This window comes from Sphaerodactylus townsendi, linkage group LG03 (assembly GCF_021028975.2).
Source record: "Sphaerodactylus townsendi isolate TG3544 linkage group LG03, MPM_Stown_v2.3, whole genome shotgun sequence".
NCBI lineage: Eukaryota > Metazoa > Chordata > Lepidosauria > Squamata > Sphaerodactylidae > Sphaerodactylus > Sphaerodactylus townsendi.
The window spans coordinates 5,411,963-5,437,597 of NC_059427.1; the positions used below are offsets into that span (position 1 = coordinate 5,411,963).

Here is a 25,635-nt window from a genome sequence, read left to right on the forward strand (position 1 = left end):
GTGTGGAAAAAGCCAAGGGTGAAGACTCCAAAGAAAATTTTGGGTTTGGAGATGGACTAAAGAGACAAGTGGGAATCCATGCAGACAAGAGGTGGGATGAGCCCATTGCATCCCAAAGAGTAGGTTTATGTGAATATCCAGTCCTACAAGAAGCGTCAAACAGGACAAAAAAGTGTGAGGGCCTCTGTGCTAACCAGAGAATCCACTCTAAGGAAAACAAAAATGAAAGTGGTGCCTTTGGAAAGACCTTCCATAACAATGTGAGTAGCATTTCCAAGAGACATATTCCTGCAGGAGAAAAATCTTATGATGGCGTGCAGTGTGGAAAGACCTGTTGGAAATCAGCCCTTACTTCACATCAAAGAATTCACGCAGGTGAGGAGCTGTATAAATTGTTAGATTGGAAACCAAGCTTTCTGATGTAGCAAGCTTTCATGAATCCTTCAATGCACAGCAGGGAAAATTCACTAAAATATTTAGTGTGTGGATGGAATTTCTAGGGAAGATCAGACCTCCTTGTATGGGTGATAATGGGATCTCTCTTTTTATTCCTACAGGGGTTGAGCAGAGGAATGAAATTGATGAGGAAGTGCATCAACTATTACCAGCAAAAGTCCAGAATGAAGATTTGAAACAAAACATCATGAATCAAGGCAGACCAAAGAGACAAAAAGGTAGTCATATAGTTGAGAAGAGGGAAAAATCATTATTGGCCAAGAATGTGATATCCGTGAAGTAATTCACATGGTGGAGGAATCTTATAAGTGCTTTGAGTGTAGGATGAACTTCTCAGATCAAACCCAATATGAGATCCATCTGCAACTGCACATTGGAAAAAACACCCACCAATGCTTGGAATGTGGAAAGAGCTTCCTTTACGGAGCAGAGCTCCTTAGGCATCAAAGAACACACACAGAAGAGAAACCTTACAGCTGCTCAGAATATGGCAAGAGATTGTCACAGAAATCACACATTGTTCAACACCAAAAGATTCATTCAGGAGAGAAGCCATTAATCTTTTTAGAGAGTGGAAAGACCTTCACTGATGAAAGAAAGGGAAATGGACATATTCCAAAAGACAGTATAATGAAGGGTCGTAAATGCTTTCGGTGTGGGAAGTACTTCAAATACAGATCTCAGCTCCTTATGCATCAAAGAATACATACAGGAGAGAAACCTTTTCAGTGCTCAGAGTGTGGAAAGAGATTCAGTCACAGTAGTAGTCTTCAAATGCATCAAAGAACTCACACGGGAGAGAAACCTTTTGAATGTTCACAGTGTGGAAAGAGGTTCCGTCGGAATGGCCATCTTCAAGATCATCAAAGAACCCACACAGGGGAGAAACCTTTTGAATGTTCACAGTGTGGAAAGAGATTCAGTCAGAGTGGCATTCTTCAACACCATCAAAGAACCCACACAGGGGAGAAACCGTTTGAATGCTCAGAGTGTGGAAAGAGATTTAGTCAGAATGGAAGTCTTCAAAAACATCAAAGAACCCACACAGGGGAGAAGCCTTTTGAGTGCTCAGAGTGTGGAAAGAGATTCAGTCAAAGTAGCAGTCTTCAACATCACCTAAGAACTCATAAAAATGAACAACTTTTTGAATGCTCGCAGTGTGGAAAGAGATTCAGTCAGAGGAGCAATATTCAAAGGCATCAAAGAACTCATATGGGGGAGAAACCCTTTGAATGCTCAGAATGTGGAAAGAGATTCAGTCTCATTGGCAGTCTTCAAAAGCATCAAAGAACTCATACAGGCGAGAAACCTTTTGGATGCTCAGAGTGTGGAAAGAGATTCAGTCAGAGTGGAAATCTTCAAAACCATCAAAGAACTCATACAGGAGAGAAACCTTTTGAATGCTCAGAGTGTGGAAAGAGATTCAGTCACAGTGGTAGTCTTCAAATTCATCAAAGAACTCACAAGGGGGAGAAACCTTTTGAATGCTCAGAATGTGGAAAGAAATTCAGTCAGAGTTGTAATCTTCAAATGCATCAAAGAACCCACACAGGGGAGAAACCTTTTGGATGTTCAGAGTGTGGAAGGAGATTCAGTCAAAGTAGCAATCTTGCACGGCATCTGACAGTCCACACAAAGGAGAGGCCTTTTGAATGCTCAGAGTGTGGCAAGCGTTTCAGTCAGAGTAGGTCTCTCCAACAGCATCAGATAACCCATACTGGGGAAAAACCGTTTGAATGCTCAGAATGTGGAAAGAGATTCAGTCAGAATAGCAATCTTGCACGGCATCTAAGAACCCACACATAATGATAAACCTTTGGATAAATATTAACCCTTACATCAGTGGTGGCGAACCTATGGCACGGGTGCCAGAGTTTGTCATGTGGGGGGGAAATTGCCCCCCCACACACAAACATCTAGGTTGGCTTGGGCCACTGGACTTGATGTGCATGCACCTCAGTGAGCATGGAGGACTCGGCTGGCAGGCCTGGTGCCTGTGCTCCAGGTGGCTGCTGCCTGGGAGGGGGGCGGGCAGAGACGGCAGAGTTGCTAGAGAGGCGCAGAGCGGCGCATGTGGGACTTGCTGGAGGCTACACCAGGCTGGCCCCTGCTTGAGGGGAATATTCAGGTTAAATTGTCACGTTGGCACTTTGCGATAAATAAGTGGGTTTTGGGTTGCAATTTGGGCACTCAGTCTAGAAAAGGTTCACCATCACTGTCCTGAGCTAATGACAGACCAACATCACCTGATGCTTCTATAGTCCCAATCACTTGTTCCTTCCGCCTCAGACCCACTTCAAGTATTGAACTTCAAGTATTGAACATGCTGCATGAGTTCCTGGCCACAATTCTCTGCTGAAGCTGCACTTCATATTAGCTGCCTTCCCCCTCCCCTTGTGAACCTCAGGATCCCTCCTGAGACTCTCTTGGAAAATAATGAGAATCCACTGGAATGGAAAAAGGAGCTGTATCCTGCTTTTCCTTTCTACACTTTGCAGGGAAATTAGAGTAAGTCTTGCCGTTGAATCCTCTGACAGGGAGAATCAAGGAGGGGTCCTTTTTGCCCCTTGTAGAGAGTCAGTCTAAGGGTAAAATGGAGGAAGTTAATTCCTAGGGTGATGTCAATAAAGAAGTCCACTTGACTTGCCACTGACTTCCAGTTCCACTGTGCTATGTGGGTATGGAATGGATTGCGGGTGAGTGAGGGGCCAAGGAGGCAGAACTGCTGGACATTTTAAGAAACAGGTAAGCAAAAAAAAAATCCTTTGCAAATTATCTCCCTGGTTATTAGGGTGAGACGTCCAAAAAGGATAAAGATAAGGCCTTTGTAAAAATGCTAATAGGTTTGTGGTTGTGACTGGAGAAAATTAATTTGGATTTATACTTTACCTGCAATGATATGTAATTGAGAACCTATTAAAAGTATGGGAGAAACTATGACATGAGTATTTCTGGCCCACCTCACTTGTTGTGCCAGTAGTAAGGCAGTATAGGACAAAGCAGCCTCTGATCACAAGGATAATTAATGCTAAAAACCAGGAAGACAGTGCATTGGGCTGAAAAAAGGGGAAATGTGAACTTTAAGGGGTTCATGCTGTAGTAACCAAATCTCAGTTTTCCAATGCTTTCTGCTACCTGATTTAACATTGGGCTAAGAATATCTAGAGTTGACAAATACCAGCAGGGTGCTGTAGGAAAGTTGCACCAATTTGTTATCAAACTGTTCTGTTTAACTTGATATTAAGTGCCAGGGTACAAAAACTTTTGTCCTAAATGGTCTTGGGTCATTGCATAAATACCCATGTTTGGCAGCATAGCATCATCTCTAGGAATACATTATTCTGTGAGTATTATTATTGTGAACATTGATGTTCTATTCAGTGGGGAGAATGAAAAAATATCCCCTTCTTTTAGAAAGTAAAGGGGGTTTAAGATCCTCCCTGGGCTTTTGGAACCAGTGTGCTTTAATGGGTAGAATGTCTGACTAGGATCTAAGGTTCAGTTTCCAATGTTCATTTTTCCACTTAATGTTGAAAAATAGCCTCCATAATAATAATAAAAAATCACCATAACCTCCAGATTACCCATGTTTGCATTCAGGCAATACAGCTGTGCAACAGCTACTGTGATTCAGGACAAAACACCACAATATCCTCCTACATTTCTTTCAATGTACATGATCTCAGTTCCAGTAGGCTCCAAGGCAGGGTTAGCAACCCTTTCACAGAGTGAAAGGTTAGCAACCCTTTCACAGAGGGTTAGCAACCCTTTCACAGAGTGGCGATGTCATGAACTTCACAGCGACTGCTGTCAGTAGCTGAACATGCCTTGTTTGACAGATGTGATTCCCGTCATCTCAATACTTGATCTTTTTTCCTGTCCAGGTCTCTGGCTGAAGTCTTTCACATCATCTACCTTTTAAAAAAACCACAGGAGATGCTGGGGAGTTGAACTTGAGATTGTCTGGCAAGAGAGTGGTAGCAGCATACCTTATTAGAAAATTTAAATTATCATCTATATATTTGATTGGTCAATTAGAAGTGTGCCAATATGGGTTGTTGGTCATAAAGAAAGATCCTTTATTTTCCTTTTAGCCTTGTCTGGATTACATTTGTTTTTGGCATTCCTCTTGATTCTGGGTGGTCAGGTTGGCTGGAACACTTGTTTTGGGCTTTGAAACTCAGTTGTTTCAGGTTAACCATTTAGAAAACCAATGCTTCTAAATGTTCTTAGGTTAGCTTTTATCTTTGTATTAGTTTATCCTTGCTTTTCACTGCTCTTATATTGTATATTTTTGCACATCCGTTTAATAAATGGTATTCACTGTTTTTTTGTGATGTTCTTGTCAAATCCCCAGATCTGAACCAGTAAAACACTCGGAGTAGGCCACAGGATTTTACTGGCAGGACTCAAGGATAAAGGAAAGAGGACGATTCTGGAGAAAAGAGCGCCAAACCTGATAATATAATTTATCCCCACCCCCACATGTGAATACAAAAAGCATTGTGAAGTCCAGATAGGAGCCTGTCCCAGCAGCAGACTCCCAAGACTGGAAGATAGCTGTGCACCTGCAAAAGCAAAAATAAAGACATCTCCCTTATAACCACCCCCCACATCAACAGGCTTCAGCCTGACAGATTTGGGAGCACCAGTCTGAATAAAGCTCTTCAGCCTATATTTTTAAAAATTCATCTTGCAAGGTTGACTTCTTGTAGGGTTGACTTCTTGAACTTAGACAAAGGAGGGCTGGAGTTTTGTCTCTTGAACTCTGACTGGCGAGTTGGTAAAAGGGCTGGTGGCAATGTAACCCTGGGATTGTGAGCATTCACATCTCAGCACTTTGTCACTTTGTTTCTGAGCTGCCTGTCACCCTATAGGAGACATGTTTAAAGCCTTTGACACTTTCTGTATGCCAAGCAGATGCCATGGACCCAGGTCTGTGGGAGAGTGGGTGGGGGATGGAGGATTGCCCTCTGGCTCTGATGCACGCTGGGTGAGTGATAACAATTCCAGTAGACTGCCAGTTGCGCTATCTTGTACTTGAAAAGTCCCCTGACCAGCAGGATTGAACTCTCCTTCAACAGTGAATTGACTGACAGCCATTTGACTCCATGCTCTCAGCTGGTGAGCAAAAGGTGAGCTGAACTGGCCAGTGTTTGAGGTTCCCAGCCATATCAGGGAAGTTGTTCTAATGCAGCAGTAGATAGTATTACCCTATCAGCATACTTCTTACTTGCTCAATAATAACCCTGGAGGTGTTTGAGCAGAACCAAGTTTGATTCCACTTCACATATCAAGCTCCTAAGCAGGGAATTCTTCAGTCAACAGCAAGTTCGGAAACCGAGTTGGGAGGAGCCTTGGAGGGTTTCTAGTCTGGCCCTTAGCGGAGTACAAGAATAGGAAGCCTTCAGAGGGCTCCCAGCCAGACTCTGACCAGAGATAGCTGAGCTTCCCCAAAGTTCCCACATTAGCTTTCCAGTTGTATCCCACAGCAACATGCCAAGAACAACATGTGAGCAGGGAGGGACTGGATCCACAGAATATGAAGCCTGACTCACTGCCATGCACAGCTAGTGGGGCAGGAATACCACTTCTGCAAACCGGATCAGCTGCACATTCCACAGCAGCGCAGCACAGTCTATGTGACTCAAGGCAGTGAGCCCAGCCAGAAGTTTCTCTGCAGCCTCAAGGCAATCTTATGAAATGGAATGTGGTATGTCTGTACCTCAGGAAATGAAGCAGCGTTGCCAACTCTTAGTGGGGAAATTCCTGAAGAGAGGGGCGAGGAGCCTGGAGAGGATGGGGTTTGGGGAGAGATACCAAATATAATATATAATATAAATATATAAATTATATGAATATAATACCAAATATTCCACCCTGAACAAGAGACATTTTCTCCCTGGGTCTGTAGTCTGGAGATTATTCCAAATCTTCAGACTCGGTCCTCCTAGTTCCCAACACCCTGCTCATTTATTTTCCTTCCCCAAACAAATGCAAAGCCCATTTTTAAGAGACGGGAGGATAAGACAAACCGGGTGGGGGCTCAGCTTTGCATTCCTGAAGGAGGAGTCACGCTTCTCTTCAGCTGGCAGTTCCCCACTTTGCAATGACTGTCTGTGCTCCAGAAAATTTAGGACAGTGAGTCTGAAATCATAAAGAGGCCCGCCAGGCCACGGAGTGGGGGCCACATCCTTCTTGCCCTGAGTCTGAATGCAGCCTTGGCTGTTCTTCTGCAGGCAGCATCACCAACTCCTTCCAAGTGAGCAAAGGGGGATCCCGGGGCTTGTTGGAAGGGGCCTGCTCCACCTACGCATCTTCTTTCCCCCCCTCCTCTGAGCTTGGCAGGGAGGGGGTGAGATCCAGCCCCCCCCCCCCTTCATTGCAGAGGGCCTGCGAGATCAACATTTGCAGGCTGGATGGGAGACTCTGCATGAGTGCTGGGGAAGGAGCGTGGCTTGTGAGTCAAGCAAAGGAAGAAGAAGAGTTTGGAATTATACCCCACCTTTCCCCAAAACAGACACCAGCAGGAATGTAGGAGTGCAGAAACACATCTGGTTTACCAGATAAGTCTTTGCCACTCAGGACACAACTGGAATCCTGAGGAGGAAAAAAGAAAAGGCCTGCTGGGGCCAGGCTACCAAGAAGCAGAGGGGGCAGAGGGAGTGGGGTGCTTCCTTCCCAAAACTCCTGCCCTGCCTCAGCCCATCAGCCCCCTCATCAGCCTAAAGTAGCTAGAAGGTCCCTTTCCTATTCACATCTCTTGAGGGCCTTAATTCCCTGTCTCTTCTTTCTTTGGGAACTTGTTTCTTTTGCACAAAGTGGCTCCTACTGGTACAGAAAGGGGGTATGTGATCTGGGGTGGTGGTGGAGGGGCCCTTCTTCCAGTTCACTGCTCCCCCCTTCTCTCTATGCCAGTGATGGCTAACCTTTTTGAGACCGAGTGCCCAAACTGCAACCCAAAACTCACTTATTTATCGCAAAGTGCCAACCTGGCAATTTAATCTGAAAACTGAGGTTTTAGTTTAGAAAAAACAGTTGGCTCCAAGGTGTGCATTACTCGGGAATAAGCTTGATGGTAGTTGGTGGATTTGCTTTGAAGCAACAATGCAATTCTTCGAATGGGTGAATCACGACCCTAGGAGGGTTTACTCAGAAGCAAGCCCCATTGCCAGCAACCAAGCTTACTCCCAGGTAAAGGATCGCGCTTTAGTTCTTCCCGTGAAAATCAGTGGGGTTTAAAGGCTCTTAACAGGGTTACCTTCCAGAAGTCGGACTGAAAAATCACGTGACGCACGTGTGCTGCTCAGTGGCTTCTATATATTATACAATGTAATTAATCATACAAGAATACATAAAATTCAATTTCCAATAATACTGTTTCGCTTTCATTACAGATCACCCCTTTGGGAGAGTTCCAGCGATATTAGTCCATTCTGCAGGTTTTTTTCAGTTCATAAATATAAGGATACAGTCTTAATTATTGTCCTTCGTTTTTGGTTTTGTTTTTTTTCCTTTACCGCATCAATTACTTCAAGAATTATAGATGTATTCACGGAGTATTATTCTCAGGGTGCAAACTTATTCACCACTTCCATGACTGAAATGAATTTGTAATCTCCCTCCGGAGTCCGTTCATGAATGGCAATTAAAGGAGCCTTTTCTCCATTCCGGAGTGTTCATTACAGCAGACGCTACACGTGTTTATTTAGCTTTTCGAATGCCTTCCTCAGTGCTCCATCCTTTAAAATATTGTAACATTATTAAAATTGGTGTTTGTGATTAATGAATAAATATTTAAATAAACAATTTTAATAATTTACCCATTTGTGTCATCTTTTTCATACTTGTAAAAACCTTTAAATTTTTGTATACACTATTTCCAGACGGTAATCAGCTTTAACAATGTAAACTCCATATGAACATTCCATACTTATGGTTATATAAATCTATACTTATTTACTTACATTTCATTATTTCCCCAGAGTCTTGCGCTGTCACATCATATATTTACAGGGATGTTTTGCAGTTCTCTTGTATGATACCTTTTATCTATTTCCTACACTCAACACTATCAGCTGTGCTGTTTTCCTTGTTAACTCTAATTAAAGTACCAAGTCTAATTCTTTTATCTACAGATAATAGGAAAAATCCAATTCACGATTTAAACCCATTTGGTGCGAATTTAATAAATAAGTTCCCCTCGTTTCTTGTTGTAACAATCTTTTCTTTATGTTTATTTCGCTATCCGTATATTGATTGTGATATAATACTACGAAACGGAAATCTTGGGCTCTGCGTTGTTTAGATATGAAGTGTTCAACCAATGGTTCCTCCTCTTTTTAAAATCTTATATTGCTGGCGTGTTCCTGCATTCTGACCCGCAGAACTCGCATGGTCATTCCGACATAAACGAGGTTACATGTGCAAATGATCATGTAAACACATTCTTTAGTACCACAGGTTGAAAAATGATTAATTTGCCAAGTTCTGTTAGACCGGGGATCTATAATAGTCTTTGTATTTAATGACTGTTGACACATTTTGCAATGTCCGCAGCAATAATGCCCTACCACTCTAGGTATGTTATGCTGTCTCTTTCTAATGTCCGATTTAATAAGCTGTTGCTTGATATTATTGGCATGTCTGTATCCAATTAATGGTGGTATTGCACATCCTGGAATTTCAGTTAATATATGCCAGTGCTTTTATATTATATTTTTTATGTTGACAGCTTTAGAATTATAGTCAATAGCCCATGTTATTCTAGGTTGTTTAGTTCTAATTTTATAGCTTAATAATTCCTGTCATGGAATCTCATTGATCCTATTACATGCCTGATTGAGTACTGATTTCGGATATCTTCTAGTCTAGAATAATATTTTTGCACTATTGCTTTAGTTTCCATCCTAAAGGTCATTTCATTGGTGGAATTTTGCTTTGCTCGCACCAATTGACTGTATGGGAGATTATTTTTAAGGTGGGTTGGATGATATGAGGAATATCTTAGCGCCTTATTTCTTTCTGTTAATTTATGGAATGGCGCAAAGTTGATTTTTTGGTTGTCATCTAGTGTAATCCATGTGTCCAAAAAGCTAATTGTCTTGTGATTTTGTTCTGTAAGTTTTATGGAAGAATGCAAGCTATTTAGCCAATGCAAGAAATCATCCAGTTTGAAATTGGATTGCATAACAAATAGGAGATCGTCTATATATCTACAATAAAATAATATTTCCGAAAAGAAGGGGTTGGACTGATGCATAATGTACTTATTTTCGAAGTCTGCCATATACAAATTTGCGGCGCTCGGATCTAGGGGGGATCTCAGCCCTGATTTCCGAATATAGAAATCATCTTGAAATCTGAAGTAAGTGTATTCGAATATGATTTCTGCCAGTGATATAAGAAAATGCGCAGGTGGATATTTACATTCTCCGTTATCCAAAGTATTCATTAATACTATTCTAGCTTCCTCATTTGGTACATTAGTGTATAACGATACTACATCAACTGTTACCAAACAGGAGCCCTTAGGGTATATATTTCCCTCTAGTACCGTGGTGGCGAACCTTTGGCACTCCAGATGTTATGGACTACAATTCCCATCAGCCCCTGCCAGCATGGCCAATTGGCCATGCTGGCAGAATAATCCATAACATCTAGATGTAAAATGCTCCCTATGCTATATTAATTAAATGCGTTGTGTCTTTTATGTATGACGGCACGTTTTTTACAACGGGTTGCAGGAATTGATCTAAATAAGTAGGAATGGGTTCTAATATAGACGCAGAAGCCGACACAATCGGTCTTCTCATGTGGTACATTAGTGTACCCCTGACAGAGTTTTGCGCACACAAACATAAATTTAACCCATTTATAACTGAGTTGAGACAAACACCTCCAAAATCCCTACAGAGGGATGTTTCCCTCTTCCCCACCAGCCATTCATTTTCTCTTTCTCTCTCCTAGGCTAGCCCTGCTCCTTTTCCTCCCCAAAGCAAATGCCAAGGGCGTTTTGAAGAGAGAGGGAAGCAGAAGAGAAAGGGGGTCGGGGCCTCTGCTTTGCATCCCCCAAGGGAGGGGAGGGTGTTTTCCTTTGGGGGCGTTTCCTCCCACTGGCTGTCTCCGCCCCAAGGAAACTGAAACCAATTGATCTGAAATCCTAGTGAGGCTGGCAGTGTCTTTTCGTTCTTGCCGGACTCCGCACGTGGGAAAGTGGACTTGGTTTGTTCTCACACGTGCAGCAACTCCTTCTGGGTGAGCAAAGGTGGGTGGGTGGGTGGGGGGTATGAGAGGCTGGGAAATCTCCAGTGGGTGGAAGGGTGGGCAGAGGCGGGCCAGGATCCAGGAGAGTCTCCCCACTGCAAAGCTCTCCCCCCTCCTTCCTGGCCGGGTGTGTGTGTGAGATCCAGCCCCCCCCCCCCCTTCATTGCAGTGAAGGACAGTTGCATGGAGGGTGGGAGGCTCTGGATGAGTTCTTGGGGGTTGTGAATCAGGGAAAGGCAGGAGGAAGAGGGGGCTGGATGAGGGGGGAGGAAGTGTTTGGAGACCGACCCCTTCCCCCGCCCCGGCAGGAGCTCTCTAGGGCAGGGGTAGGGAACCTGCGGCTCTCCAGATATTCAGGAACTACAATTCCCATCAGCCTCTGTCAGCATGGCCAATTGGCCATGCTGGTAGGGGCTGATGGGAATTGTAGTTCCTGAACATCTGGAGAGCCGCAGGTTCCCTACCCCTGCTCTAGGGCGAGTGGCCGGGTCGAGAGCAGCAACCTGCCGCGGATTGGGGTAGGGGGTGGGAATAAATGCCCAGCCCTCCCTCGGAGAGTGATATGCAAGCGGTGCGGGGTGGGGTGGGGTGGGGGAGGCAATCTCAGGATCTGCACTGGGATCATCTCCTTGCATGCAATGTACGTGCAAATGAGGCGCATTCAAATGGGACCGAGTCTGCAGCGGACGTCCCTTCATTCCGGAGGGCAAAGCCCCGAGCAGAGTGCAGTCGAGCTCTCCCAGGGGACAAAAGGAGGGTCTCCGGAGAGGTTAAGCCAGGGGTAGGGAACCTGCGGCTCTCCAGATGTTCAGGAACTACAATCCCCATCAGCCTCTGTCAGCATGGCCAATTGGCCATGCTGGTAGGGGCTGATGGGAATTGTAGTTCCTGAACATCTGGAGAGCCACAGGTTCCCTACCCCTGGGTTAAGCGATGCCTCCGGGGTCCAAAACCTTCCATTTCCCCCTCACAGGAGACTTCATTGAGCCCTTCGGGGGAGGGCGGTATAAAAGTGGAATAATAAATAATAAATTGTTGTTGAATTTTCTGCTTGAGACTTTGCTCCCCATTGGAAGAAAAACCAGGTTATTTCCCGGTTGGGGGGTTGGGAGGGGGCACATAATAGCCCAAAATAGTTAATGGGAGAGAATCCAACATCCAAAGGAAGCGCGGGAGAGGGGCAGTCATTTTCCTGCCCACCCCCACCCCCGGCGGAGATTTTGAGTTTTCCAGCCTTTCTGCAGGAATGACTGGAAGGGTTCTGGTGAGCTGAAAGGGGCTTGAGGAGGGGGGAGAAATGTAGGGCCAGGGTCTGCTGTTCAGGATCCAAAGAACAGAGAAAGGAATGGGAAGCAATGAATTGGAGGACACACACACACACCAGTTCACTCATTCCAATCCTGTGTCAGAAAGAGATGCTTTGTGCAAAACAAAGAAGTCCCCAAAGGAAGAAGAGGCAGGGAATTGAGAGCCACAAGTGACATGAAAGGGACCCTTTTGCTGCTTTGCCCTGAAAAGCAGTCTGATGGGTCAAGGCTGAGGAGGGACAGGAGATTTGGGGAGGACCCCCATCCCTTCCACCCCCTCTGCTTCTTGGCAACCTGATCCCAGCAGGATTTTTCTTTTCTTTCTTCCACCTCAGAATCCTTAAAAATGCAGTATTGTCTTTGCTCTTTGGGAGATTGGTAAGAGAGAGCTCCCATTCCAACCCCACAAGGACCATCAAGTCCAACCCCCCTGCAATGCAGGAACACACTGAAAGCACCCCTGACATATGTTCATCCAGCCTCTGTTTAAAAACCTCCAAAGAAGGAGACTCCGCCACTCTCCAATGCAGAGTAGAGAGGTACCATTACTTCCCTCCATCAAGACACTATACTCACTATACCTGGACGACTTTTGATCAATACCTGGAAAAGAGAATGAAGAACTGTAATTAAATTTGACTATATATGTGAAGTACTGACTAATAATGAAATGAAATATCTAATAAGAAATTTACCCACTAGTTCGCTTTTCTTCTTTTCAGACAATATAACTTTTAATGCGTTGAGATTAAGCAGTTTATGTATGGTTTTGGTAATCCTATGAAATACCATAGTTATTTAAAACAGCTATATGACGTTTAGGTAGAAAAATTATGTGTTAGATTTTAAGAATTACTGCTTTGGAATCATCTAAGAACGAGAGGAAAGTTGGTTCTTGTGATGTATATCAAGTAAGTCACTAGGAAACTCAAGTGTTTAAGTTTACGTGACCGCTTGTTAATTTTTTTATGTTATGTTTTTTATTTGTTTCCATGTTATTGATTAATATAATTTGAATGAAACTTTAATTTTTTTTAAGATAGTGGGCATCCAATGATCCTAATCCCTCAATGCAAGATATTTATGAGCTTTTCAGGGCCTTGCCTGTTAGTCTCTAAATCAGCTCTGCTGGTGGATTTTTAGGATCTGTTCCTAAAGAGATTGACTCTGCTCCTGGCCACCCCCCCACCCCCAACACACCAAGGATGCTTTGTGGAAAGGGGACACAGCCCCTTATTGTCATGTAAGTCTGAGTTCTCTGGAGAGGATTAAAGATTTGGAGTTCTCCCCATAAGGAAAAGAGGCAGTATCTTCCCAGAGTGATTGGAAAGGCTTAAGCTTTAGGTCACTTAACCTCAGAAGGTGTCTGGTTTTTAAAAATTTACTTTTATTTATTTTCTATTATGAAACTGCGCTTTAAGGCAGATATTTCACTGGGCCTTTGGTTGAGGCAACCATGAGTCCATTCCAATTTACTGACTTCCTACGGTCTCCCCCCGCCTCATCCCAATAGCTGAGAATTGGGATGGGGATGTTTTGATTTCACATATGGTTGGGCCAGGTGGGGTTTATGGAGATATATTCGCTGTGGATATTGTTTTATAGTGTTTTAAAGTTTAATTTTAATCATACTATTTAATTGATAATTGTAATTATATTATGCTGTTAGCTGGCTTGAGCCTGGACTTAGACAGGGTAGAGCAGGGCATAAAATTTAATAAAATATACATAAATATTAATAATTGACTATTAGTCTGTATTGTGATGATTGCTGTGAATGTTTGCAATGGATGTTCCATGAATTTTCCCAGAGTGATTGGAGGGCCTAAAGCTGCCGGTTGATTACTTCAGAAGGATTCCATCCATTTTACAAACCTGCACATTAATATTTGAGGGCTGCAAGAAATTCCTGAGATAAAAAAACAGATTGCACACCAGAGCAGAGCGGCAAGTTGATTCATCTTCAAGGGAGACAGTCTATACAGAAGGCAGAAAACAGGTGAGGACTAGTATGAGAGGCAGTGAAGTAGGAAGGACTAAGTATAAGGAGCAGCAGTGCGTAGGAGGGTTAGAGCTGCATTCGTATCTAATCTGGAGGAACCGGGTTTGATTCCCAGCTCTGCCACCTGAGCTGTGGAGGCTTATCTGGGGAATTCAGATTAGCCTGTGCACTCCCACACATGCCAGCTGGGTGACCTTGGGCTAGTCACAGCTTCTCGGAGCTCTCTCAGCCCCACCTACCTCACAGGGTGTTTGTTGTGAGGGGGGGAGGGCAAGGAGATTGTCAGCCCCTTTGAGTCTCCTACAGGAGAGAAAGGGGGGATATAAATCCAAACTCTTCTTCTTCTTCTATATGTTATTATATTACATATTTCATTGCTGTTCTATATATTGTGTCTGATTTTTTAAAATTTGAAGAATTTTATTGTCATTTTCATAAATGTACATGTTGCAAATCCCACTGTTAAAGACATGAACTCCCTCAGTTTTTTAATAAAAAATATTTCTTTGCTGCCCCACTTTTAATTAAATAAAAGTTACCATTTGGCTGGGAGTGACATTAAAGTTTGGTGATAGACTGGTGAGACACAATTCCTCACCCCCCCGCCCCCAAAAGCCCTCCAATGTAGTCAGAGGCAACCTTGTAGCATCTTTAAAAAGGCAGAGACATATCTTCAAAGCTGGGTAAGTAATATAGCAAAATGTTGTTGCAAACCCCACGAGAAAACAGCAGTGGCGTAGGAGGTTAAGAGCTTGTGTATCTAATCTGGAGGAACCGGGTTTGATTCCCAGCTCTGCCGCCTGAGCTGTGGAGGCTTATCTGGGGAATTCAGATTAGCCTGTACACTCCCACACACGCCAGCTGGGTGACCTTGGGCTAGTCACAGCTTCTCGGAGCTCTCTCAGCCCCACCTACCTCACAGGGTGTTTGTTGTGAGCGGGGAAGGGCAAGGAGATTGTAAGACCCTTTGAGTCTCCTGCAGGAGAGAAAGGGGGGATATAAATCCAAACTCTTCCTCAAACTCTTCCAAAGTTCTGATCCTCCGAATATCTCAATTTTCTTTTGTTTTCCTTGTAGCACATTGTTATTTGTGTCTCTGCCCCCCTCCCCTAAGTGAGAGGCCTCTGAGTAGAAGCATCCTTTTCATAGTCAGAGGCAACCCAATAGAAGTCAAAGGAGATGGAAGAGCAGGGCCCAGAAGAAGCTGGAACTGGCAAGAGAGCAAGGAAAGGCCTCCATCCCATCCAAACTGGGAGTGGGGTTGAATTCTGGGAGAGAACTGCGCCAGAGTTCTGGGATCAGGAACCCCTGAACTCAGAAGTATTTTGCCAACTGTTCCAGCAGTTCTGCTACTATGAAGCTAATGGGCCCCGAGATGTTTGTACCTAGCTCCATGGACTTTGCAGCCACTAGCTGAAGCCAGAGAGGCACTCCAAGAAGCAGATCCTGGACCTGGTAATCCTGGAGCAGTTTCTAACCATCCTACCCCAACAAATGCAGGTCTGGGTGAGAGCATGCTGTCCAGAGACCAGTTCCCAGGCGGTGGCCCTGGCCGAAGGTTTCCTCCTGAGTTAGGCAGAGGAGAAGAGGCAGGCAGAACAGGTGAGGGCTTTTCCTTCCAGGTAAACAAATAATAAATATAGATGAAGATAGGAGGTAGATAAAAGGTAGGATGATGAATATCTGAGGAGAGAATTCAGCAGGGAAAGGATATGGGGATTGTCAGGAAGAGGGAAAGAGAAAATAGTGTGGGGTTACGGATACATGGAAAAACAAGTTGCACCTCATGAGTCCTAGAGGGTTCCCAACCTTGTCAGTGGACCTGCGTCATGGTTACCCCACTGTGCCACAGTTTCCTAGGCAGAGATTGCGGAGGACGGGAAAGGTTAACAGAGCAACAGATAAAGGTCACTTGGCTTGGAAGAAAATAGTGTTGCCCACTTCCAGGTTTGCAAATTTGGGAGTGAGAACTGGGAGAGGGTGGGCTTCAAGGAAGGGAGGGACCTCAGAAGGAGATAATACCATGGACTCCACCCTCCAAAGCAGTCATTTTCTCCAGAGAATTTAGGCTACCTTCGCCTACCTCTGAGTGGGGCTGGAAAACACCTGGAATTACAACTGCTCTCCAGATGACAGATCAGTTTCCCCTGGAGAAAATGACTGCTCTGGAGGATGGACTCTGTGGCAATATACCCAGTTTCCCCTCACCAACTCTCAGTCCAGCAAGGCTCCATTCTCAACTTGGAGCTGTCAATTCATGGTGATTACAGAAGATTGCCTGACCTCACTTGGAGGTTGGCAAACCCTAGAAGGAGGGAAGGGAGCAGGAAAGATAGGAGAGGCTGTTGGGGGCTTTCAGGAAAGGGAAACAAGAAATGTAGTTTCTAGGGGCCAGGAATAGTGAGAATTTTTGTTTTGTGCTCCTGCTTATCGGGACATCTGATGGTAGAAGTAAGATGCTGGCTCAGTGATCTGGATTTTTGGCCAGATATGGAATCAATGAAATGACATTTTCAGCTATCTCTTTTTCTCATACCATCCTGGACTGAAGGGCATCTGCAAGCGCTCAGCCAGTGGAAGAGTAGCATTCCTGGGCCTTTGGTCTGATGCAGCAGAGATATTCTTATGTTTATGAGCTCTAGAGTTGCCAGGACCAGTTTCAAGTATGACAAAAGTCTGAAACATGTCAGTGACATTATTAGCCCCCAAGGCTGATGAGTACCAAGTGCTTCTCTTTTGCTTCTCCCGCAGCTTACTACAAAGTGCGACCGTTCTTTCTGAATGTAAATGCAGCAGGGTTTCACAGCCCTGGAAATAGTGGTTGTGGAACAAGACTAGGTCTTGCACTGTGTGGAACCTACTTAGTTTACACAAAAAATACTCAAAACCAAACGAGGTGCTCATAAAAAAATACTTTTCGTTTATTAAGAGGCAAATAACCCTTAATAACATCTATAAAGACCTTCATAACTTGCACAGAAAAGAAGCTGGGTTAAAGCCAAAACAAATAATATCAAGATGAAAATTAAACCAGTAAAATTTAAAGAATCTATATCTTGTGTAACCTTGAGTTTTGTGAAGCAATCAAATCAAAAGAAAAAAAATCATTGGCCCTTTCCGCACTGGCGTTTTTTGGCGCCCTGGGGACGGCAAAAACGCCGTCCCCAGGGAGCCATTCGCACAGGGGGCGCAGCTGCTGTGCAGCTGCGCTGCTCTCGCGCTGCCTGACTGGCATCAAGCTGGCGTTTTTAGAGTGCGCTTGGAAGCGCACTTTCCTGGAAAGGCCGGCTGGGAGCTGCTGCCGTGCAAACGGCAGCAGCTTCCAGGCGCTTCCCCCCCCCTCCCTTCACTTACCTGGTCTCCGGCCCTCCGGAGCAGGCGCGCAGGGCAGGGGAGGCGTGTCCCCAGGCCCTGTGACGCGCCGGAGGGCCGGAGACCAGGTAAGTCCACCGGGCGACAGCACCCAGCGGCGCCGTCTTCCCGGTTCTTTCTAGGACCGTCCATGCGGACGGTCCCGGCATCGTCGGGTCGACGTCAGTTACGCCAACCCAAGCCCTTCCGCCTCCGTGCGGAAGCGGCCATTCTAAGGTACAAAGCAAACTTGCACAGAACAATTTCCAGAGAATTGAGGAAAAAAGGGTTGGGTCATAACAATCATGAAAGGCAGTTCTAGAACAAGCTTATAATCAGATGATAGCTACAAGCCAATAAAATCATTTTGTCAATTAGCACAGATTACAGACATTGTCCTTTAACAATTATCGGAGTAGAAGCTTCAAAGAACAATGGAATGTGGCAGTTACAATGATCTCATTCTGTTGGGCAGAGTAACCTAGGATAATGAGCAGAATTCTCGCAGCTGCGGAGGCTAAAGGAAATGAAATTACAAAGCAGATTTTTATTTTGAGTAGAGAAAGGTCTCTTAAACATGGCCGCGGTTAGGCTAAAGTAGACAATTTCTCTACAGCGGTTCACAAAACATGTTTCATATGAGCAATCAGAACAGGAAGAGAAACTATTCTCACTTTTCTCTCCCTCGCAGGCAGTGAAGAGAGAGTGTTGGTCCGTTCTCTTTGTGGAAGCGTGGAAACCACAACTGCACCTCCAGTCCAGGTAGGGAAGATAAGCAGGGAGGAAGAGGGGCAGCCTGGGTCCTCCCTCTTTTCTCAGGGGGCTTTTCTCCTGCAGTTGGTGCTGAGGGGCCCAAGCAAGAGACTCGGAATGCCATTCCTCATGTGCCAAGCTCTCCACCATCCACCCTCCCAGAATGCCCCCTTCCAGAGTGCCATCTCTGCCTGGGCACAGGGAAACTGCTTTTTTTTTTCCAGTCTCCAGTTTCCTTTGAGGAGGTGGCTGTGTATTTCACCAAGACAGAGTGGGCCCTGCTGAATCTGCACCAAAGAGCTCTCTACATTGAAGTCATGCAGGAGAATTACGAGAGTGTGGCCTCTCTGGGTAAGGATTTTTCATAGGTTGCAAATGCCCAAATTGATGTTTTTGGGATGATACATAGCTCCAAATTCTTTTCCCCCATTCAATTTTTTATATTAATATCAAAAAGTGAGAAAAAAGATGACAGCTAATGTCTTTTGTCTTAATTACAACTACATTTAGAGAACCTGTAGGATTATAAAACAGAATTCTGTAAAATCATAAAACATTCAACAATATTTACTATTCTGTCCTAATGCTAGGCTGATTCCGCATGGGCCAAAAACAGCAGTGTGAAAACGGTGTGAAAATGGTGCAAAAGGGTTTAAAATGGTGTAAAAGGGTTTATACTGTTTTTACACCATTTTCACACCACTGTTTGTGGCCCATGCGGAATCAGCCCTAATGAATAATGGCTATCAGATCCTCTGAAGATGCCAGCCATAGATGCAGGCGAAACGTCAGGAGAGAATGCTGCTAGAACACGGCCATACAGCCCGGAAACCACACAGCACCCCAATAATGGCTACTGTTGTCAATTTCTATTATTTTATTTTATAAAATATACATAAAATTATAATCTTCTAATTTAATCATTCATTCATTTTTCCCACTTTAACCTCTTTCCTCTTTAACTCCTTTTAAATACAATTTTAAAGTTACTTAAACCAGAAAAATTAATAGTTGAAATAGATCATATTTTGACTTGCTGACTGTATGTCTTTCCAATTTTTTTTGCTTTTTTGCATGATCACCACGTGTGAAAAGTAACCATCTACTTCTTTACATTTCCAGCATTTTCCTTTATAATTCTTATTAATCTCTTCAGTGCCCTTTGGGATGATGTACCACTGATAAGACCTCTTACCTCTCTCTTTTCTCTTAAAGTTTGATAAGCTGTAAACTTTATGCCTTTTATACACGGAGTTTCCCATTGTTGAAAGGATATTTCTTCCTCAAAGTTCTGCATCCATTTTACCATGCATATCTTCGCTTCTTCTGCTTCTTTGTTAAATTAGGCAATCCTACTTCCAGATCTGCTGCTTTTAATTCTATTGATCTCTGGTCTCAATTCCCAATATAGTCTGTGATCCAACAGAGATAAATGTAAGATTCTACACTTAGGCAGAAAAAATGAAATACACAGATATAGGATGGGGGACACCTGACTTAACAACAGTACACATGAAAGGGATCTATTTGGGAGTCCTAATAGACTACAAATTGAACATGAGTCAGCAGTGTGATATGTCAGCCAAGAAAGCCAATGCAGTCCTGGGATGCATCAATGAGAGTATAGTGTCTAGATCAAGGGAAGTAATTGTACCACTCTACTCTGCATTGATCAGACCTCACCTAGAGTACTGTGTTCAGTTCTGAGCACGGCAGATAAAAAGGGATATTGACAAGGTGGAACATGTCCAGAGGAGGCCAACCAAAATGGTAAAAGGTCTGGAATCCATGCCCTGGGAAGAGAGGGATCTTCAGCATGGCTGGGCAGGACAACACAACCACTTGGCTTGTCTAGGACAACTGAAGCCAATGCAGGGTAATGCAGGATTGAGAAATCCTTAGAAAGAGGCTCCATTATCAACCATTATAACACATCTGTTGTCTAGATAGGATTAGGGTAATCTCCTCTGACTGTGATCTGGAATGGATTCATCCCCCTTTGGGCTTATATCTTTGACCAGGTTTCCATTCTTCCTGAAAATAATTCCTCTTTCTTGGATTTCTTTCCCTCCCCATCTAAGAACAATAACTTTCTTTCTCTATGCCAAAGGAGGCGGGAATGTAAGAGAGACTATGATGGAAACAGACGAAGGCCTTACATCTGAAGAAAGGCTGAAGAGGTTGCCAAAAAGATCCCAACAGAGTATTTCCTTTGCAGATGAGCTGGCTGGAAGTGAGTATGCTTCCTGTTTATGGGAAGGGACTGAACAAAGGATAGACCAGGAGGATTTCTGCTTCTTAATTAGCCACTCTTAATTTGGCAGAATTGTAAGGTCTACTGGGAAACATCTTCTGGGTCCTGCAGTCTGGGAGGCCTCAAAGCTCCTTCCAGGGCTGAGTTCAGCTGTGATCCCTGAGGCCCTGCCGTATCCCTAAATATAGGATATTCCAGGGATAAGGGGGGGGTGTATTTAACAACAGCCAATCTAGAAGACAAAGGTTTTTTCCAACAGTCATCACCTAGATTTCTTTGAGCTTTTCCTGCCCTCCCCACAACTGCTACCTTTACCAAAAACCATGGGAGTCCCCTTTGAATTGTGGAGTTCACTCAGAGAAGTCCTGGATTCTCACACACACACACACACACACCCCGGCCAAAAGCTTTCATCACAACTAGAAGGAAACTCTCCCTGAACAACAAATCAAATATGAATGGTGCGGGTTCTACTACTTTAAAGTATATATGAGGAGTTTGGGAAAGGGAAGGATAGGCAGAATAATGAACTTCTCCCTTGGAGGACTGTTTGAGATTAAGTTGTCCATTGTGGGGTGGGGTGAGATCTGATTAAAAAATACACACCTGCTAATGAGTAGTGCCTGATGAATGGCATAGCTTCATGCATCGGTGCTAACTGGGCCTCTTAATTCCAGCTGAACATGTAGAGGAGATGGTTGAGGGATTACTAGATTCTCTGTAGATAAAGCCAATGATAAAACCTCCAAAGAAATATTTGGGGATGGAGATAGAGCACAGAGGAAGAAGGGAAGCTACACAGACACGAGGAGGGATAAGACTGTTTAATCCCAAGGAAAAGGTTTCCATGAAATCCCAGTCCAAGAGAAAAAGTCAAGCGAAACAAGAAATAATGAAGCCCTCACTGCTAACCAGATAATTTACTTCAGGGAAAACAAAAATATAATTGTGGCTTTTGGAAATTCCTTCCAGAAGAACATAAGTGTTGTTTCTGAGAAGCAAATTCCATTAGGAGAGAAACAAAATAATTGCGTGGAGAGCAGAAAGACTCCGTTGGAAATCAGCCCTTCACATTCCTCAGGCGTGGAACTGTGTAAATTGTTAGACTACAGACCAAACCTTTCTGATACAGCAGATTTTCATGTCTCTTTATTGTGTCTATTAGCACACACATCAATGCACAGCAGGAAAAAGCCACTGAAATGTCTTGCATGTAGATGGAACTTCAAGGGAAGATCAGACTTTCTTCTGTGTACGCTAACAGGATATCTCTTTTTATTCCAGCAGGAGATGAGCATTGGAATAAATTAGATGAGGAAGTGCATCAGCTACTGCCAGATGAAGTCAGGAATGAAGCTGTGAAAGACATCAAACATCAAAAAATTCACTCAGGAGAGAAGCCATCAATTTGTGTAGAGAGTGGAATGACCTTTGGTGATGGAAAAAAGGGTAATTTAAATATTGTGAAGCACAGTATAATGAAGGCACACATGTGCTTTTGGTGTACAAAATACTTCGAATGCAGATCTCAGCTCCTTCTGCACCAAACAATTCACACAGGGGAGATACCTTTTGAATGCTCAGAGTGGAAAAAGAGATTCAGTGTCAATAGCCTTCTTAAAAAACATCAAAGAACACACACAGGGGAGAAACGTTTTGAATGCTCAGAGTGTGGAAAGAGATTCAGTCAGGGAAGGGGTCTCCAAACGCATCAAAGAACACACACAGGGGAGAAACCTTTTGAATGCTCAAATTGTGGAAAGAAATTTGCTCGGAGTGACAGTCTTCTGCAACATCAAAGAACCCACACAGGAGAGAAACCTTTTGAATGCTCAGAGTGTGGAAAGAGATTCCGTTACAGTTGCCAACGTCATAGGCATAAAAAAACACATACAGGGGAGAAACCTTTTGAATACTTACAGTGGGAAAAGAGATTGAATGAGCAGAGCAGTCTTCAAACGCATCAAAGAAAACACACAGGAGAGAAACCTTTTGAATGCTCAGAGTGTGGAAAGAGATTCAGTCAGGGAAAGAATCTCCAAACGCATCAAAGAACACACACAGGGGAGAAACCTTTTGAATGCTCAAATTGTGGAAAGAGATTCAGTCAGGGAAAGAGTCTCCAAACACATCAAAGAACACACACAGGGGAGAAACCTTTTGAATGCTCAAATTGTGGAAAGAAATTTGCTCGGAGTGACAGTCTTCTGCAACATCAAAGGACCCACACAGGAGAGAAACCTTTTGAATGCTCAGAGTGTGGAAAGAGATTCCGTAACAGTTGCCAACGTCATAGGCATAAAAAAACACATACAGGGGAGAAACCTTTAGAATACTTACAGTGGGAAAAGAGATTGAATGAGCAGAGCAGTCTTCAAACGCATCAAAGAAAGCACACAGGAGAGAAACCTTTTGAATGCTCAGAGTGTGGAAAGAGATTCAGTCAGGGAAGGAGTCTTCAAACGCATCAAAGAACACACACAGGGGAGAAACCCTTTGAATGCTCAGAGTGTGGAAAAAGATTCTGTTCCAGTTACCATCTTCATAGGCATAAAAAAACCCACACAGCGGAGAAACCTTTTGAATGCTCAGAGTGTGGAAAGAGATTCAGTCGGAGTAGACTTCAAACGCATCAAAGAACACACACAGGGGAGAAACCTTATGAATGCTTAAATTGTGGAAAGAAATTCGCTCGAAGTGACAGTCTTCTGCAACATCATAGAACACACACGGGAGAGAAACCTTTTCAATGCTCAGAGTGTGGAAAGAGATTCCGTTACAGTTGCTATCTTCACAGGCATAAAAAAACACATACAGGGGAGAAACCTTTTGAATGCGTTTAGTGTGGAAAAAGATTCAGTGAGAGGAGCAGTCTTCAGCAACATTAAAGAACACACACAGGAGAGAAACCTTTTGAATGCTCAGAGGATGGAAAGATGTTCAGTCAGAGTTGCCATCTTTAACAACGTCAGAGAAGACACACAAGTTAGAAACCTTTTGAATGCTCAGAGGATGTTAAAGAATTCATTCTGAGCAGCAATGTCGCATGGCATTTAAGAACTCACATTTATGACAAACATTTGGAATGCTCGGAGTGTGGAGATTCAGTCACAAACGCAGCTGGAAAGGACATCTGAGGACCACTGCAAAGGATAAACCTTTTGAATTATCATAAAACTGGTGTCCACTCCTCAGTTGCAACACCCCAATTTAATATTCAATCTTCTCTTGTTTCACTTAAAGGGCACCCCCTTGAAAGCCAAAAGGGAGTGGATCTTTGGGACAGACTTTAGAAAGCTCATCTGTCTGCCATGTCCAGAGGACATTCCATCACTGAAGCAGGATGTCAGTAGGATTTTTACACATTCCCCCCCCCACCCCCCGCCGCCCCAATGCACGTATTTATGAAAGCAAAACAAGACCATTTCCACTTAACAGGCTAAGAGAAGATTAACATCATAGTAGCTTAGCATCAGATTAATTCTGGCTCACTTGATCAAAGCAGATAAATCTGTTGCTTTGAAAACTTATCCAGCTTGGAAGGTCTGGTTTCATTTACCACTCCTCCTGATGAATTTTGAGGACAATCACTTCAAACTTCCCAGTCAATTTCAAACTTTATTTCTTGAATTAATCGTAATCGTGGGAAAGGCCATTATTCCAAAGTTTGGTACTTTTCCCCATAAAAAGGGGAACCCAGGTCCATTAAAGGGGCATGCCAAATTTACCCCATTTCCCTGCAACAGCCCTTTCTGTCTCTCTCATTGGACATCAACTGTAAAGATTCTCTGTAATTCTCAGTTTCTCACTCACCTTGAATCAGATAATATTGACCTCCCTCCTCTTTATCTTTGCCTCTTCTCCCATTTTTCCCTTAGTTTTCTGTGTATTTGTGTGTGTGGAAATGCTACAACTGAAAGAGTCAGCTCTGAGGTGCTTCATTATATTCTTTATAATTTTATTCATTTTTATTTTACATTTCATCCAATGAAGTTACAGAGATTGAAAAACATATTAAATCAGTCCGATATTTCCCTGATACCTAAAATAGAGGAAAATACCCCAGAAGCAAAGGATTTTAGGCCTATTTCCTTGCTCAATATTGACTACAAAATTTACACAGCGATATTGAGTGAGAGATTGAAAAACATATTAAATCAATATATTAATAAAGACCAATCAGGCTTCCTACCAGGGAGGATAATGAATAAGAATGTGAGAATGATGATAAATATAATTGAAATGGGTAATCAAAATACACAGACTCCAGTAGCTATCATCTGTTTTGACGCGGAGAAAGCTTTTGATCGTGTCAACTGGGATTTTTTGTTAAGTACAGTAAAACATATTGGGATCATAGGAAACTTCTATAAGGGGATAATAACAACAATTTCAAATATATAGAGGAACAAGGCAAGGCTGCCCCTTGTCCCCACTACTATTTATTTTGACTTTAGAACCCCTTTTAAGAAGAATAAACACAAATCAGAAAATATGAGGACTAAGCTACAAGGGGTCTAATTATAAAATACAAATACGACATTGCCTGTATTTTAGAATACCCACTGGAAAGTATAGGCCATCTTATGGAAATAGTCAAACAATATGGGAAAGTCTCTGGATTGAAATTAAATAATGAGAAAACCAAATTATTAACCCAAAATATGGAAAAAGAAGAGATTAAAAAATGGAACAGATGACACAATTTAAGATAGAAAAAAGTTAAATATCTGGGGATAGTCTTGGAAAATAATAACAATAAGTTGATTTGTAATAATTATGATCCAGCATGGACATCTATTAAGCAGAAATTTTAAAATGGACTAATTTTAATTTTTCTCTTTCAGGTAAAATTGCTTTAGTAAAGATGGCACTATTGCCAAAAATGATGTTCTTATTTCAGAACTTACCATTAATTTCATCCAAAAACACTTTAAAAGTCTAGGAAACAGATAGAAGGTTCCTGTGGGGGGCAGGAAACCTAGGATAAAGTATAAAATGTTAATTGAAGAAAAAGAAAGGGGAGGTTATGCACTGCCAGATTTACATTTGTACCATGACGTGGCAGCCTTCTCATGGGTAAAAACTTGGGTTAACCTAAAAGATTATGACATATTGAAGATAGAGGGCCATAAAATGAACAATGGCTGGCATAACTATCTCTGACCTTTACAAATAAATAGGAAACTAGGAGACAGCCTTTTCAATCAGCATGTTATCTGAAACGCATTACTGAAAACTTGGCA

At 43.2% G+C, this 25,635-nt stretch overlaps 3 protein-coding genes and 1 long non-coding RNA gene across 8 annotated transcripts in view; 3 read left to right on the forward strand and 1 right to left on the reverse strand.

The window, feature by feature from the left end:
* LOC125428587 (zinc finger protein 883-like) overlaps positions 1 to 25,635 on the reverse strand; it is a 1,608,225-nt gene that overhangs the window by 1,421,178 nt on the left and 161,412 nt on the right. The gene's annotated exons all lie outside the window — the stretch shown is intronic.
* LOC125428534 (zinc finger protein 345-like) overlaps positions 1 to 25,635 on the forward strand; it is a 770,962-nt gene that overhangs the window by 706,855 nt on the left and 38,472 nt on the right. The window lies entirely within an intron of this gene.
* On the forward strand, positions 392 to 24,391 carry LOC125428624 (oocyte zinc finger protein XlCOF6-like). Its single transcript, XM_048489063.1, is given in 2 exon segments — positions 392 to 1,890; positions 22,336 to 24,391. Coding segments are annotated over 2 exon segments (2,163 nt in total). The 5' UTR covers positions 392 to 744; the 3' UTR covers positions 23,353 to 24,391.
* Positions 17,804 to 20,368, forward strand: LOC125428941. Its single transcript, XR_007243910.1, has 3 exons — positions 17,804 to 18,144; positions 18,360 to 18,486; positions 20,246 to 20,368. It is a non-coding gene; the product is annotated as an uncharacterized LOC125428941 (long non-coding RNA).